The following is a 15,102-nucleotide window of genomic DNA, read 5'->3' as shown; positions in this document are numbered from 1 at the left end:
GACCTTGCATGACTTTGGGTTCCTAATCAACTGGGAAAAGTCATGGCTGAAGCCAGAAAAGAAGTTCAGATGGCTAGGCCTACAATGGTGTCTAGAAAGCGGAAAGCTAGCCCTACCAGAGACCTCCAGGAGGTCAATAGTAGATTAGGTAAAGAGGTTCAGAAAAGCCAAGAGTTTTTTCAGAAGGAACCTAGAAGTCCTGCAGGGCAAACTCCTATTTGCATCAATAGTAGATCCAGTCTTGAAAACAACTTTGAAGGATTTGAACCGGATTCTCATTTTAAAGGCAAACCAATCATTCAGAGACCACAAGGTCCCGATGAAAAGGAGGTGCAAGACAATGCTCAAACCGTGGGCATCGAATCAGGCCCTGAAATCTTCAGTCCGGCTAGTCCCGAAACCAGTCTCAGTGACCATTCATACGGATGCTTCGGCGAAGGACGGATGGGGGGGACACTCAGATCAAAACAAAGTGTCCGGAAAGTGGTCGGGAGCCCTCAAATCTTGCCATATCAATATCAAAGAAATGATGGCAGTGCTCCTGTCACTCAAGGGACTGAAACCCAAGAGGGGATCTCACATTCAGTTGTTCATAGACAACAAGTTGGTGGTACAATACTTGAAGCGTGGGGGATCAGGGTCAAAGCCATTGAATCATATAGTGCTGGGGATCATGAGATTAGCTCAGGTGAAGAAATGGACTCTGTCAGCATCCCACCTTGCGGGAGCTCAGAATGTCCTAGCGGACTCCTCTCCAGATTCAAAGCCCAGGAAGGGAGTGGGAACTGGACAGCAGGTCATTCAGCGGGATCCTCCAAGATCACCCATATCTTCAGGTAGATCTGTTCGCAACACGTGACAATCACAAATTACCGAATTTTGTCACCCCTATCACGACCTTGAGCAGTGGCCAGAGACGCGCTTTCCCTTGCACTGGAACCTGCTGGGGAACATTTATCTGTTTCCCCAACAAATTTATTAATGAAAGTAGTACAACTCCTCAAGGAGTTCAAGGAGGGGAGTAGTGATTGCTCCAACGCGCCAAACAGCCCTTGGTTTCCAACCCTACAGAAGCTGACTTTTCATCACAAGCCACTACATCTTCCTATTCTTTCCCAGCAGGTTCAAGGGATAACTGTCTACGCCTCCTCCTTTCTGACGAAAAGCCTTCACGTGTGGACTTTCTCAGATCCCTGTGCTTCATGGAATGGTCACCTGAAGTCAGGGAATTCTTAATCACTAATATTAAGGGGAAATCCGCCAAACAGTATCAGTCAGTGTGGAACAAATTTGTCTCATTTGTTAGGGACTGTAAACCAACTACCATCGATAATAACTTCGTGGGGGAGTTCTTTGTGTTTTTATTTGACGTAAAAAAGTTGGCTCTCTCCACTATGAGCAGCAGATGCATAGTCGCGTTTTGACCCGATTCATTCAAACTAGCCACGGAAGCGCAAATGAAAAGGTGTAACCAGCGGAGATGTTTAGCCATGAATTGATTCATCAATGCGGCGGATAGGGGGTCAAAGTGCAGACCCCCCCCGAGACCTGATATCCTATCACAATAGTGACAAGCTTCCGTTAACCGGAATGAATACGTGCCAACTGTGTGCTATAAGTTCTCTGATAAGGGATTTAGCCGGGCCACTGCCTAAGGCAGACATAACTGCATGAGGCTCTTGCGGCTCCCAGACTAAAAATAGGGTTTTCATTTCCCTTCGGGTTCAAACCCCGTTTTTTTATGATAAAAAAATTATTTACTAATTTTCAAATAATAATAATGTATTCTCTCTTTCACTTTAATAATTCTTGATATTCAAGTAAGGCCAACAACCCATTTCTCTCTTTCTCTGTACTGTATATATCCTTTAATGAAATATGGATTACTGTATCAACATAAAAATATACTAAAATTCCAGAAGTTCACAAAGACCTCATCGGCGGTGTTACAATTTTTTTCATTGCTTTGACGTAGGCTCCATGATGACACGCTATTGGCTAGAGGGACTGGAAGTAGCCAATAACAGAGCTTGTAGCAACCCCCCCCCTCCATGACGACACACAATTGGCTGGAGGGATTGAGGAAGGTGGGATTTTAGCCAACCACAAAGCTTGTACCTCAAGGGCTTTGCATACACTACCAGGAGGGTGAGATGTGTTTGTTTTTTCTCTCCCTCTCTCTGACATAAGAGAGAGAGGTTTTTTATGCATATGTAACAAGGACTTATTTTGTTTTGTATAGTTTTATAGATGAATGTGACTTACTTTGTCATTCATTTTTTCATTTTTCTCATGCTATATTTACTTTTTGCATTTTAATAACTAGGAAAAATGAGGTTAGAATTTACATAGTTCTGTGAAATTCCAAGTCTCTTTCTGGCAGATAAGGGGTGAAGCAAACACACACACACTCTCTCTCTCTCTCTCTGTGGCTCTAAAACAGCAGAATGGTCAAAATTTGGAGGGATTAAAAGTAAGGTTTTCTTACGATTTTCAACAATTATTTCGGGTTATGCTGATTTTCGGCTTACGATGCGGGGTCGGAACGGAACCCCCGTCGTAAACCTGGGACTGCCTGTACAGTATATACATTTCCTCGAGTCCCTTTATACCTTATCACAGTATCTATCAAAGGCACTATTCTGGCCAAGACCAAACATGAGAGAATTCTTTAATATTGGTTGGCCTGTCATACAGTCCTGAGGGACCTTAAGAGTAACTCCTTTAGTGATGAACAGCAGCTCAGCTATGCTATAAAAAAAAAATTATGGTATCCTAGTTATATGCTATACCTAAATATTTTTTTTCTGTGCTTTTGCTATATATTTTAATAACATTAAATGGTTACATGTAAACATATTTAAATCTTTTTTCTTTATATTTCCTTCTTAAGTTGTGGGGGGCTTATATGTCATCAACTGCAGTAAGCAGAACTACTGCAGTCAGCTATGTTTTTGTTAGGCTACACTGTACAGTACAGTACTGTACACAGCTTTAGATGCTATTAATTTTTCAGATAAATCACTGAATAAAATACTACTTGTATCTGAAAATGAATGATAATTACAAAATACCAGTTATGACAGGATATTAATTACTTTATATGGAACTGCTATACACTTTAAGCAATGCCAGTTGGCTCCAGGATATCATGTAGACTATATGTAAATCCTCGTTACTTAACAGATTTTGTTAGTTATCAGGAGGGCTGACCTCCCCAACCATCTGTTAAGTCAAAGTGTAACTGTAGTTGAAGCATAACTGTTTGCTGAAGTGTAACTATATAAGTTTGATAGGCATAAATTCAGGGATCAAAATAATGCTTACAGAGGAAGAAAAACATAGAGAATGGTAGGCTATTATTATTATTAAATTAAATAGTTTAACCAGACCACTGAGATGACTGTCAGCTCTCATAGGGTTGGCCCGAAGGGTTTGGATGAAATGACAGGCCTAGGATAGAAGCCTAGCACTGGGACCAAATAGGTCATTTGGTAGGGTGATGAATGAATGAAAATGGGATTAAAAACTACAAAAAGGCATACACTCTCATACTGGAACACACACACTTAATACATTTATACTCATGTTTCCATATATACTCACTAAAAAGGTACATTAAAATTTAAAATAAATTAGTAAAATTTTAAAATTTAGTCGTTTTAAAATTCATTAGACACCTAAGGGCTTTCGTATTTCCATTATTTATTTTTTATATTTTATCAATTAAATCACAGCTACTCATGAACATTAGAATTGGTATTACTGAAAATGTAGGATATTCTGACAAAATTTCCTTCACTGATCTATTTCCAAAATTTGATAATCGCTGCAGGTTATATTTTGGACATTCACATAATACATGTTTGACTGTTATCAACACTTTGCAATCTGGGCATTTGGGAGGAGGGCCACATGGACTGTTCATTAAGTGTCCATGTGCCAAACGAGTATGGCCTATTCAAAGATGCGTCAGAATTACTTGTGTGGCTCTCTATCTGATATGATGAACCCCATTTTCCAACACTGGATTTTATCTGTTTTAATTTATTATTTTCACGTTCTTCATTCCAAATATTTTGCTATTTACTTACAATGATTGTTTTTATATATATTATATTGTCACTAATAGGGATGTTTACATTTGCTCTTATCATGTGGACTGCTTCTTTAGCTGCTTTATCAGTCTCTTCATTTCCTTTAATCCCTACATGGGCAGGGATCCAACATATTTCAATATTTTTTCCATTATTATACAATTTATGGAGTGAAAACTTAATTTGTACAATATTATTTTTTGGATTATAGCTCTGAATGGCTTCTATAGCGCTTCTGGAGTCGCTATAAATCACAAAATTATTAAATGAGGCTAGGCTAAGCTTATGCTAGTAATCAAGTTGGGCAAAGGCAATTGCTATAATTCAGAAAAATACATATTTTCAAAGGACAGACTGATGACACACACAACAATACTAAAACAACTGAACACCACTAAGCATAAGCTATACAATGAACTATGGTGGGAAGGACTATGAAATCTGGGAGAAAGAGAGGTATTTCAGTCCTTTTTTTTTTTTTTTACATATGCTCTCCATGTACGCTGCCAAATAAGAATTAGAAAGTAATTCTACCAATATCTCCAAGATAGAGTATTACAGTAAAACCTCTCAATTACAAAACTGATCAAGTTATCATGGGCCCTGCTTCCAACTTCCATATTTGCTTAAAAATGACATTACTATATGTACTTGAAATCCTTATGATGTGCCTGTGACCCAAGCATGTCTGACCTGATGCAGAAACAACTTACCAAATATAAGTGCAAGAGCATTTGTCAAGATAATTTATTTCAAGAAATATTGAGACACTAAGCTTACTACTATGAACCTCTGGCAAGTATTATGAAAAGTACTCCAAATACAAGCAAAATTATTGGGAGAAAACACAAAAATCTTGTGATACCAAGCTTTACAATATGACCTATGGGAAGGTCATCATGCCTCAGACTTGAAGCCAAAATAATATACCAAATTTGAACACAATAGTACTGTGCATGCATATAAAGTACTCAAAATAAAAATCTGTGGATGGATAAGCAACAAAATTCTTTTACTGTACATGCTTACATAACCTTAAACTAGTCAGTCAAAATGTGTGTTTTGACACTCAAACAATACACCCAATACTTCTGTTAAAATAAATGTAAATTAAGTTTCCAGGGAAAAGTGAAAAATTTGTGGACAGATAAATAAAAAAGATTAGAAAATTACAAAGGTTTTTTACAGTACCTTAAAGTCTTGTACAATCTTTGGATCTTGTTTAACTTCTTCTAAAAATATTGCAACATTATCTTCAGTAGTTGGATTTTTCATTATATAATTGATGCGCCGCTGACAAGCTCTCGATGTCTTGTTGCGTGCCTCAGGAAAACGTTTGTGAAGCATATCTCTCACCAGGCTGAAGGTAATCATCTGGCTCCGTTTATTTGGGAATAGGAAGCAAGATGCTACTTTACACAACAATAAAAATGAGTCCTCAGCCGAAGACCAGTCAACACGCCTGTAATATGTAAAACAGAAAATTTTAACATTTGTATCTTTCTAACTTACAAACATGACGTTCTTTCATAGAATTTGGCTTGTGAATGCGAGTTGGAACACCCATTTAAACTTTGCTGACAAGGTAATTAACTATCAACAGGTAGGGAAAGCCCTGCCCACCTGTCTGTCCGCACTCCACTTCGTCTTTTGGTCCAGGTGCCAGATGAGAGGGGTGGCTGAGGTGGGCCATTCATATATGGAACTTCAGGTTTGTATGTTAGGAAAAATACTAATTACTTTTGAAATTTGCTATTTCTTCCTAAACATATACAAGCCTTCACTCTTTACATAGCAGGCTCACCCACTCATTGGTGGGAGGAAACTTAGGAACTCTCTGAAATGAGTGGTAGGTTTGACCAGAATGACACCTTTTACTAATAGGAGCAGATGAAAGGATCCTGCACACCAGTGTCACATATGGCATGTAGCAGTTACTTGACTTCTGGACCATTCAGTAGTGAGTTTGTAAACAATTAATCAATCAGGCTGTGAGAACCCACACAGAAGTGTTGGAGACAATAAAACAGGCCAATACAATCAACAAGTTTCTTTTCATGTCTGCCCTCTTCCCTTGTCAAGGGAGGAGGGAAACTTGCATCCCTTCATCACCAACAAAACACTGGTACCCAGTCAGACAGCTAACCTGCACTTTTATCTGTCCATCTTGTATACAAAACAGCACGAGAGAGAGAGAGAGAGAGAGAGAGAGAGAGAGAGAGAGAGAGAGAGAGAGAGAGAGAGAGAAATGGTTCCAGGTCATGGAAGGGTCCTCGTTCTCGGTTAAAAAAGCACAGGGTAAACAGGCAAACCGCATCACTGAGTCAGATGTAGCTTGATACCCGTAAAAAGGAGGCACATGAGAGATTCTCTTGTTCCTCTCCAATAAAAAAGACAATGCTGCCAATGAGTCAAAAGAGACTCAGAAAAAGAAACTTTATAGTCTGAGGCACCCGATTCGGAACATCGTTCACTTAGATTGGTAGACTGAGCTAGATGACGTCTGCAACTTTCAAATGTCTCTTGTACTACCTCTGAAAATAACCCCCCTTTCCTGACAAGCACCTGGACAGCCCAAAGCCTGTCCTCGTAAGAGCATACCACCCTTGTGGTGCATCTTGAAGTGAGGTTGTTCGAAAAGAAATGAAAAGTGGAAGGATTCTTGGAGAGTCCACCAATCAACTGTAGCAATTTGGAAAATTACATTTTTATGATAAAATGTAATTTTATATATACTTGCCAAGTAATTACATTGCTACTAGTTTCACTCGCACAGCAGCAAAAATTTTGAAATTCATGGGTCATGCTATTTTGTTTGGCTAGGTGACTAACCCCGCCCACTTTCGGGGTAAGAGAGGAACGACTAGCAAAAGGATTCAATTTATTGATGCCATAATGTTCATGTGAGGGGAGGAGGGAGGGCTCCAATCATGTAATTACTTGCTAAGTATATACAAAACTTCATTTTATCATAAAAATGTCATTTTTATGTAAGTAATTACATCGCTGATACCCACATTGACAAGAGGTGGGATGCATGAATAAATCTACCCCAAAACATTAATAATGGTAATGAATTTGAGAATAGAAAAGATTGCTAGCATTAAAAATGCCTGTTGTTTCCTTACCTGATAAGAGAGCTGCTGCAGGAAGGTACTGCCTCTACTGGTGCTCTCCTTATTGTATAGTGGCATGGTAGTATAGCTGAGACTCACCTACTATGTTAGTTGGTACCTTGTAGCAAGGATGATTCCAACTGCTGACAAAGGTAATTATGTTGCCCCTGCCCAGGGCACAATACAGAAAATACAACAATAAAATAAAGGTCACCTAATACCATAAAAAAAGTTAAAAACCACTGCCTAACCAAGAAGGATTGGAGGGCATTCTGGTACACTGTAGCCCAGGCTCCCTTAAAAACTCAAGAACCTCAAATCAAGGTGAAGAAAGGAAGGAAGGAATGCTTCCTGCGATTCTTCCCCCAACCCGATGCCAGCCATCGAAAATGGACCCAAAGTAATGCAATTATCGTAAACTGTTTCACGTTCCTTTAAATAATGTGCTGCAAACACCGACTTGCATTTCCAGAAAGAGGAGAGAGACAAATTACGCATGAACGCCAACGAAGTGGCTATAGCTCTAATTTCGAGAGCCTTCACTTTACACAATGGAAAAACCTCATCTTCAATTGAAGAATGGGGTTCTGAGATGAGATCTCAAAGGAAGAATGCCAGGCATTCTTCAAAAGTGGCCAAGAAGGATTCTTAACAAAACACCATAATGCATTCGAAGGACCACAAATCTTCTTTGTTCTGTGAACAAATGACACAATAATCTCTCTTCCTCATTAAGACCTACAATTTCCGACAAACGAGGCCACAGTTTGGAAATGGACTAATTTTTGGCTAAAAATCCCAAAGAGAAGGAACAGACAGCATTCCTTTGGGAGAAGCCCACTCTTTTGTCTATAGCATAGACCTCACTGATTTGTTTTGCGGTCACTAAAGCAACTACAAAAAGTCTTTCTAGTTTGACCTCTCAGGGAAATTGCATGCATAGGCTCAAATCAAGGCCCAGACAACCATTTATGAACCACGTCCAGGTTCCATGGCACTACTGCTACCTCCTGTCTTGTATGTCAAATGATCTAATTAGATCTGATAATTCCTGGTTAGAGGAAAGGTCAACTCCCCTGTGTCTGAGGACAGAGCTTAACATGGCGCCCTATAACCCTTGATCGTCGAGGATGACAGGTTTCTATCAGTCTTAAGATAAAGCAGCAAGTCTGCTATTTCAGCTATACAGTAGATGTCTGAGAAGACGACACTCTGTGCTTTCTGCACCAGTCTCTAAAAATTGTCCTCTATCGGAGGACTGCCACCTGCATTTGGCAGTAGCTTGCAAAGCCAATCTTGAGAAGCCAATCTTTCTAAGAAGTTTCCTGATAGTTTGTAGCCTGTCAGGGCCAGAGTAGACAACCCCTGATGAAAGCGCCAGAAGTGGGGTTGTTTTAGAAGATTAGGTTTTTGAGGTAGCAGTCTCAGAAAGCCTGCGAGGAGGTCGAGAAGGTCTGGGAACCATTCCTTTGTCGGCCTAAAAGGAGCAACTAGGATCACTGACAGACTTTGATGAGCCTGGAACTTGTTGATCACTTGTCTTACCATACTGAAAAGGGGGAAAAGCATAAAGGTGACTGTTTGACCAGTCCTGAAGCATGGTACTGGTTACCCAAGCTAAAGGATCTGGGACTGGCAAGCAAAACGGGGAGATGATGGTTCCTGGTTGAGCTTCCCCTGAATGAAGCGCATAAGAAGCTTGACCTGAAATTGTTCTGCCCAAAGCAGAAGATCCCTTGCTGTCTCGTAAAGGGAGAAAGTGTGTCCCCCTTGGTTTTTCATGTATGACAGGGCAGTCGTACTGTCGGAGTGCACTGTGACCGTCTTGTTGCACACCTCTTCCTTGAAAAATTGCAACCCCAAATAAACTGCCTTCAGTTCCTTGACATTTATATGCCAACCTCTTTGTTCCAGGGACCAGATCCCTGAAATTTCCTTGCTTCCCAACCTAGGTTCGACATGTCTGAGAAGTCTAGGTTGGGGTTCAACGGAAAGAGGGATTTCCCTTGTGACAACCTTCCTTCTAATCTCCACCAACGCAAGTCTTCTTTCATCTCAGGAGTCACTCGGGACACTAATGAGTGGGCATTTTTTCCTGTTCCTGCTGATTCTGAAGAAGAATTGGAGCGGTCTCATACGAAGCCTGCCCAGAAGGATGAACTGTTCTATGGCCAATAATGTTCCCAGAAGGCTCTTCCATTCGTTGGCGGAGCATTGATCCAGAAGAAGAAATCTGAGGTAAGACCCTATTCTTTTTGGGGAGGGAGAAACCCCAAAAACTCCGAGAGTCTATTAACATCCCTAAATAAAGAATCCATTGTGATGGAATCAACTGAGACTTCTGAAAGTTGATCATCAATCCCAGATCCTGGGCCAGGATAAAGGTCATTTGAAGGTCCTCCGAACATTTTTCCTTCGATTGGGCCCGAAGTAGCCAATCGTCCAAATAGAGGAAGATCTTGATTCCCATCAGATGGAGCCATTTTGCTTGGGGAGCGAGAATTCTGGTAAAGGCTTGTGGTGCCGTCAATAACCCGAAACACAGTGCGGAACTGGAACACTTTGTTCCCAAACATGAACCTCAGAAACTTCCTTGACTCCTGATGTATTGGAATGTAGAAGTATGCATCCTGCATATCTACTGATGTCATCCAGTCTCCCTGGCAACTGGATGACAAGGTGGTTCGATTTGTTTCCATCTTGAATTTTGTCTTTTGTATGAAGACATTCCATGCGCTGATGTCCAGGATGGGCCTCCAGTCCCCTGAAGCTTTGGGCACCACAAAAAGACAATTGTAGAAACCCAGGGAGTTCATGTTCTTTAACAATTCTATAGCCCCTGTCTTGAGAAGGAACAACACTTCCTCTGAGAGAGCCAAAGACTTCTCTGAGCCTTTGGAGTAAGCTGACAAGGTTACTGGAGAGCTGACTAAAGGTGGCTTTTCTTTGAAGGGGATGGTATAACCTTTCCTCAGTATGCTGACAGTCCAGGGCCCTGCCCCCCCCTCTCTCTCTCTCTTTCTCCACTTCTCCCAGAAGAGAAGGAGCCTGGCTCCTACATAAGTTTGGAGGGCAAAATTCTCACTTACGAGAGACACAATGGGCTGAGGATTTCTTAATGGCTCTGGAGACAAACCTGCCAGAAGAGCAAGATCTGGAGAAAGAGCTCTGTCTGCTGTCACAAAAGAACTGAGTCTGCAGTGGGAAGACTGTCCTGGAGGCATGGGCGGGCATCTCTTTAGGATGCCTAGAGGACTGAGTGAGAAGATCTTGAGTACTCTTCTTCTGAAGATCTAAAGAGATCTCCAGAACTGTAGCCTGCAGGAACAGGTGATGACAATCCAGCAGGGAAAAACAGAAGGACAGACTTCTGTGGGGGAGTTACTCCTTTAGAGGTGTAGGAGCACCACAGTTATCTCTTTTTAACGACTCCCATCATGTACAGGGGAGCTCACTCCTGGGAACCATCCTTGATCCCTTTACTGATGCATGAGAGGACCCCCAGCAAGTCGGAGGCACTATCTTCAGGAATAACAGGAGAGTCCTTAATCTTACGGGCTAGAGAGCTCACCGCCCAATTCAGAAAACTTAGAACTTCAAATACCTTGAACAAGTTTGAGATGATGTGAGAGTTCCGTTGAACTGAACATAATCTTTGCTGACACAAAGGTAGATCTGTGAAAAGAATCGATCAGCCCAGAGATGTCCCCCTGGGAGGAGGCAGAAACTCCCGGAGAAAGAGCTTCCCTGGTAGCATAAGAGAGCTGTCTCCTCTTAGACAATCTAGAAGGAGGGAAGCTGAAGGTGGCTCTACCTTATTCCCTCTTCTCCGCTAGCCACCCCTCAATATCACTGAAAGCTTTCTTAGCAGAAGAAGAAAGCACTACCTTGGGCAGTTTCGAAGGATCAGAAGTCTGTGACTCCATACGAAAAGCAGACCTGGGCAAAGGAGCTGCAGGTGAAAAGAAACTCGGGAAGGTAGCTAAAAGATACCTTTGCAGCGATGCATAAGCTGAAAGACAAGTGTCTTGAGCAATAACCTCTTCTTCCTCATCCGAGGATACAGGAGACAAAGCTAAGTTGGTAAGTTGGGGGGCTAACAGAGCCTTCCTTAACAGGCTCAAAATACTGTCGAGCTTGCTCTGAAAAGGGTCTACCATGGGGGGCACTTGCTTGCTGGAAGAGGGCAAAGCCTGAAGTGAGGAAGACTGAAGCACAGAAGAATGTCCAGCTGCTTGAGAACCACTAACAGCAGTTGGAGCCAAAACACAACAAATGGAGGAGAGAGGGCGCTCAGGGGCCGATGGAAGAAGAAAGCACTAACTTGGGCGTCGAAGAATCGGTCTGCGACTCCATAAGAAAAGCAGACATGGGCGAAGGAGGAGCTGCAGGCGAAAAGAAACTTGGGGAGGTAGCTAGAAGATACCTTAGCAGCGATGCATAAGCTGAAGGACGAGCGTTTTGAGCAATAACCTCTTCTTCCTCGTTCGAGGATACAGGAGACAAAGCTAAGTCCATAGGTTGAGCTTGCTCTGAATTGGGCCTACCACGGAGGGTGCTTGCTTGCTGGAAGAGGGTAAAGCCTGAAGTATGGGAGACTGAAGCACAGAAGAATGTCCAACTGCTTGAGAATCATTAACAGCAGTCAGAGCCGAAGCGTCGGCAGCAGAAGCATGACGAACGGAGAGAGGGCGCTTCGGCGCTGACAAAGGTCTTGGCGCCAAAGGGAGCTCGGGCGCCAGTGGGCACTTCGTCTTAGCTGGTGATCCATGAATCACTGAGTGGACAAGCAAAGGCGGGCGCTCGGGTGCTCTGTGACGCTCGAGAGAAGTGGGCACTCTGACACCAGAGGACGAGGGGGAGCCAACAAGTGTTGAGATGATTTTGGGCACTCGTAAGAGACTGGGCGCTCGGCAGAAACTGGGCATTCGGCAGTCAAGGGAGCTTCAGACACTGCAGAGTGCTCGGGACCCTGACACCAGAGGACGAGGGGGAGCCAACGAGTGTCGAGATGATTTTGGGCACTCGGAAGAAACTGGGCTTTCGGCAGTCAAGGGAGCTTCAGACACTGCAGGGTGCTAGGGACCCAAAGGAGTCTCGGGTGCATGAGGACGCTCAGAAGATTTTTTTAGATGAAGAGCACTTGCAAGAAACAGGAAAACACTCCAGACTGTCCAAGTGACTGCAAGACGGAAGAAGACTGCGAACAGCTCCTAGAATTTCTTACATGGCACTGGAGGAGAACGCAACACATCACCAGCACGCCTTTTCAAAGGGCATGACTCATCCACAAAATGCCACTGGTGCCTGGGAGAAGAACCATCAGAGCTATATGAAAGGCAATGCACATCCAAGGATACACCTTTCCAGATGTGCTTGGCTGCAACCTGGGATTCAACAACAGGTCCAACCAAGGGGGCAACTACCTGTGGGCAGACCCCACCGACCTCCCTTAGGCTACCAGTTTGACTCCTTCCAGGTTTAGGGGAGAATGACAATGACATTTGCCTGGGAGAATAAGCGGGACGGACAGCCACCCCCTCCACCAACATATCACCAGCACTAGGACCAATCGGACTCTCCACCGACAGTGCACTGGCACTAGGAGCTACTGGGGCTCTGAATCACTTTTATTGTCCATAAGGTCCTTAACCGATGAGGCTAACTGAGCAATGGATTCCACAATCAATTCGAACCTTTTATCAATCTTACACTTGAGGCTGGCAATGGGGATGGGTTCAGAAGTGAGAGAGCCAGGTAAAGGAGCGGGTTGCACAGAAAGAGGACTGGGTATGGGATCAACAGCAATAATGGGAACATCAATCTCAATGTTAGCATTATCAATATCATGGTCAACAAGAGATTCCTGACTAGCTAAAGACTTACTAATCCATCTAGCTGTCACTTTCCTCTTTTTCTCTCTAGCAAGTTCATTTAAATGAGATCTCAAAGTCTTCCACTTCTTGCTGTCCCAGTCTATACATTCATTACACCTTAAATCTACTGAACAAACTTGTCCCCTACAATCTGTACAGATAGAATTAGAATCATAAGATTCCTTAGTCAAATGGATATTGCAGCCTTTGCTGCAATACCTAAAGCTAGTCGAACTTGAGTCTGACATTTGGCAAACAAGTTAACTAAAGTCAAAATCGGTAAACAAATTATAAGTCGAATTAATCAAAGTCACAATAAAAAAAAAAAAGTCTAACTCTATATAATAATGCCGAAAGGCTATCAAAGCTAGAATTCTTCACCAAACAGGAAAAATGAATTCGAAAACCAGAGCTGCTGCTAAAAGCTGGTGTACAGCCATTAGCTGGCAGTAAAAAATTGAATCCTTTTGCTACTTGTTCCTCTCTTACCCTGAAAGTGGGCGGGGTTAGTCACCTAACCAAACAAAATAGCGAGACCAGCAAATTTCAAAATTTTAGCTGCCAAGCGAGTGAAACTAGTAGCAATGTAATTACTTGGGAAGTTACCTATATAAAACCATAAATTATGTTTCAGAATGGGGCTACAAGGAACGTCGTAACATCCTGATGAGCCTGAGAAAGTTCGAGCCTCCCTTGACCATGTCAAACAGTGGAAGAGTTTAGAGGTCCAAGTTGGAACAATCTTGCAGTATGGTGTCTGTTGCCCATACTATAAGATTCCTTTAAGGTGGCAGACAGTCAAGGTCAGCCTGCCCCATAGAAGCACATAACCTGACAGTTCAGGGGAGTGAGTTTCTGACAGCTCAGTTTGAGGATACAGAAGAACTGAAGCCTTAAGCAAATGGCCTTCAGCTCTATGAAGGTTCACTCCACAGGGACACGTCCCGGAAATTTCTCGGTTCTGAGCGGGCTCCCTCTACTAGAACAAGGAGTGAGAAGCAGTCTAAGACTAGTCTCATGATGAGGGACTTCTTCCGAAGTCTAAATTCAGCCAGATACCACCATACGTCCGACTGAAAACAGGGTCTTTGGGAAAAAACAGCGGAGTCCAGTTATGAATCCTTGTCCCTATTGGTCTTGTGGGACAGGCTGAAGTTCATGGTCAGAAAAGAAGACAAAAGTAAGCGGAGTGAGGACTCGAGAGAAGTCTTATACCGTAGATGTCGAAGCCAAAATTCCCACACTGGAAGACCCTGTCTCACAGGATGGGTCTGAGATATCTTTTCAGAGTCTGTATGTGGACATGAAATTAAGTATCCTACATATCCAGGAACTCCACCCAATCGCCTTGGGGAATGGACGATAGGACTGTTCGTTTGGTCTCTGTAAGTGAACAAACTTGCAGAACCTCATACAGACTCACAGACAACTAAGTGGACTAGTTGCTGAACCTACCAATACTTGAAAGCCACGGACACATGGCCATCAGGGCAGGATCGACTTCTTAACACGATAACGCCTTGCATGGACTTGATGACACCTCATACAGACTGACAACATATGTGGAACTGTACTTGGCTAAAAACTAATATCTGACACGCTTATAGGAACTTGGAAAGCCCATATGATAGACAAAAAACCTGCCATGGGATAACAATGGTATTGAACAAAACCAAGAGTGACAACTTCTGGTGCTGTCAAATACATTGCTTTAAAAGGAAAGTTCCATGAAAAAGAATTAGGCGCTCAATGGTGGGAGCCTAGTATGGCTAGATAGTGCCGAGCGCTCTCAAACAGGTGTCGGGCGGTCGGGATTCGGCTCCAGCAAGCTGATGCCAGGAGCTCAGGAACAGGTGCCGCTAGCGAGAGGGTTCATGGCGCTTCTCTTCTGCTTGGAGCCCAAGAAAAGTCTTTCAACAAAAGAACACTCTCGAGAGAAGATATCGTCATTCCAAAGAAAAACCAGATTGAGGATTATATATATGCCATCTGAAAGTAGCTGTGATTCTCTTG

The 15,102-nt window shown here is 42.7% G+C and overlaps 1 protein-coding gene across 1 annotated transcript in view; it reads right to left on the bottom strand.

Annotated features, from left to right (window-relative positions):
* Positions 1-15,102, bottom strand: part of LOC136849552 (general transcription factor 3C polypeptide 1) — a 1,135,756-nt gene that overhangs the window by 511,817 nt on the left and 608,837 nt on the right. The window contains 1 exon segment of the mRNA XM_067122889.1: positions 5,289-5,559. Coding sequence (XP_066978990.1) covers positions 5,289-5,559 — 271 coding nt within the window.

The sequence above is a fragment of the Macrobrachium rosenbergii genome, chromosome 21, assembly GCF_040412425.1.
Source record: "Macrobrachium rosenbergii isolate ZJJX-2024 chromosome 21, ASM4041242v1, whole genome shotgun sequence".
Classification (NCBI taxonomy): domain Eukaryota; kingdom Metazoa; phylum Arthropoda; class Malacostraca; order Decapoda; family Palaemonidae; genus Macrobrachium; species Macrobrachium rosenbergii.
This window is presented reverse-complemented; position numbering and strand designations above follow the sequence as displayed.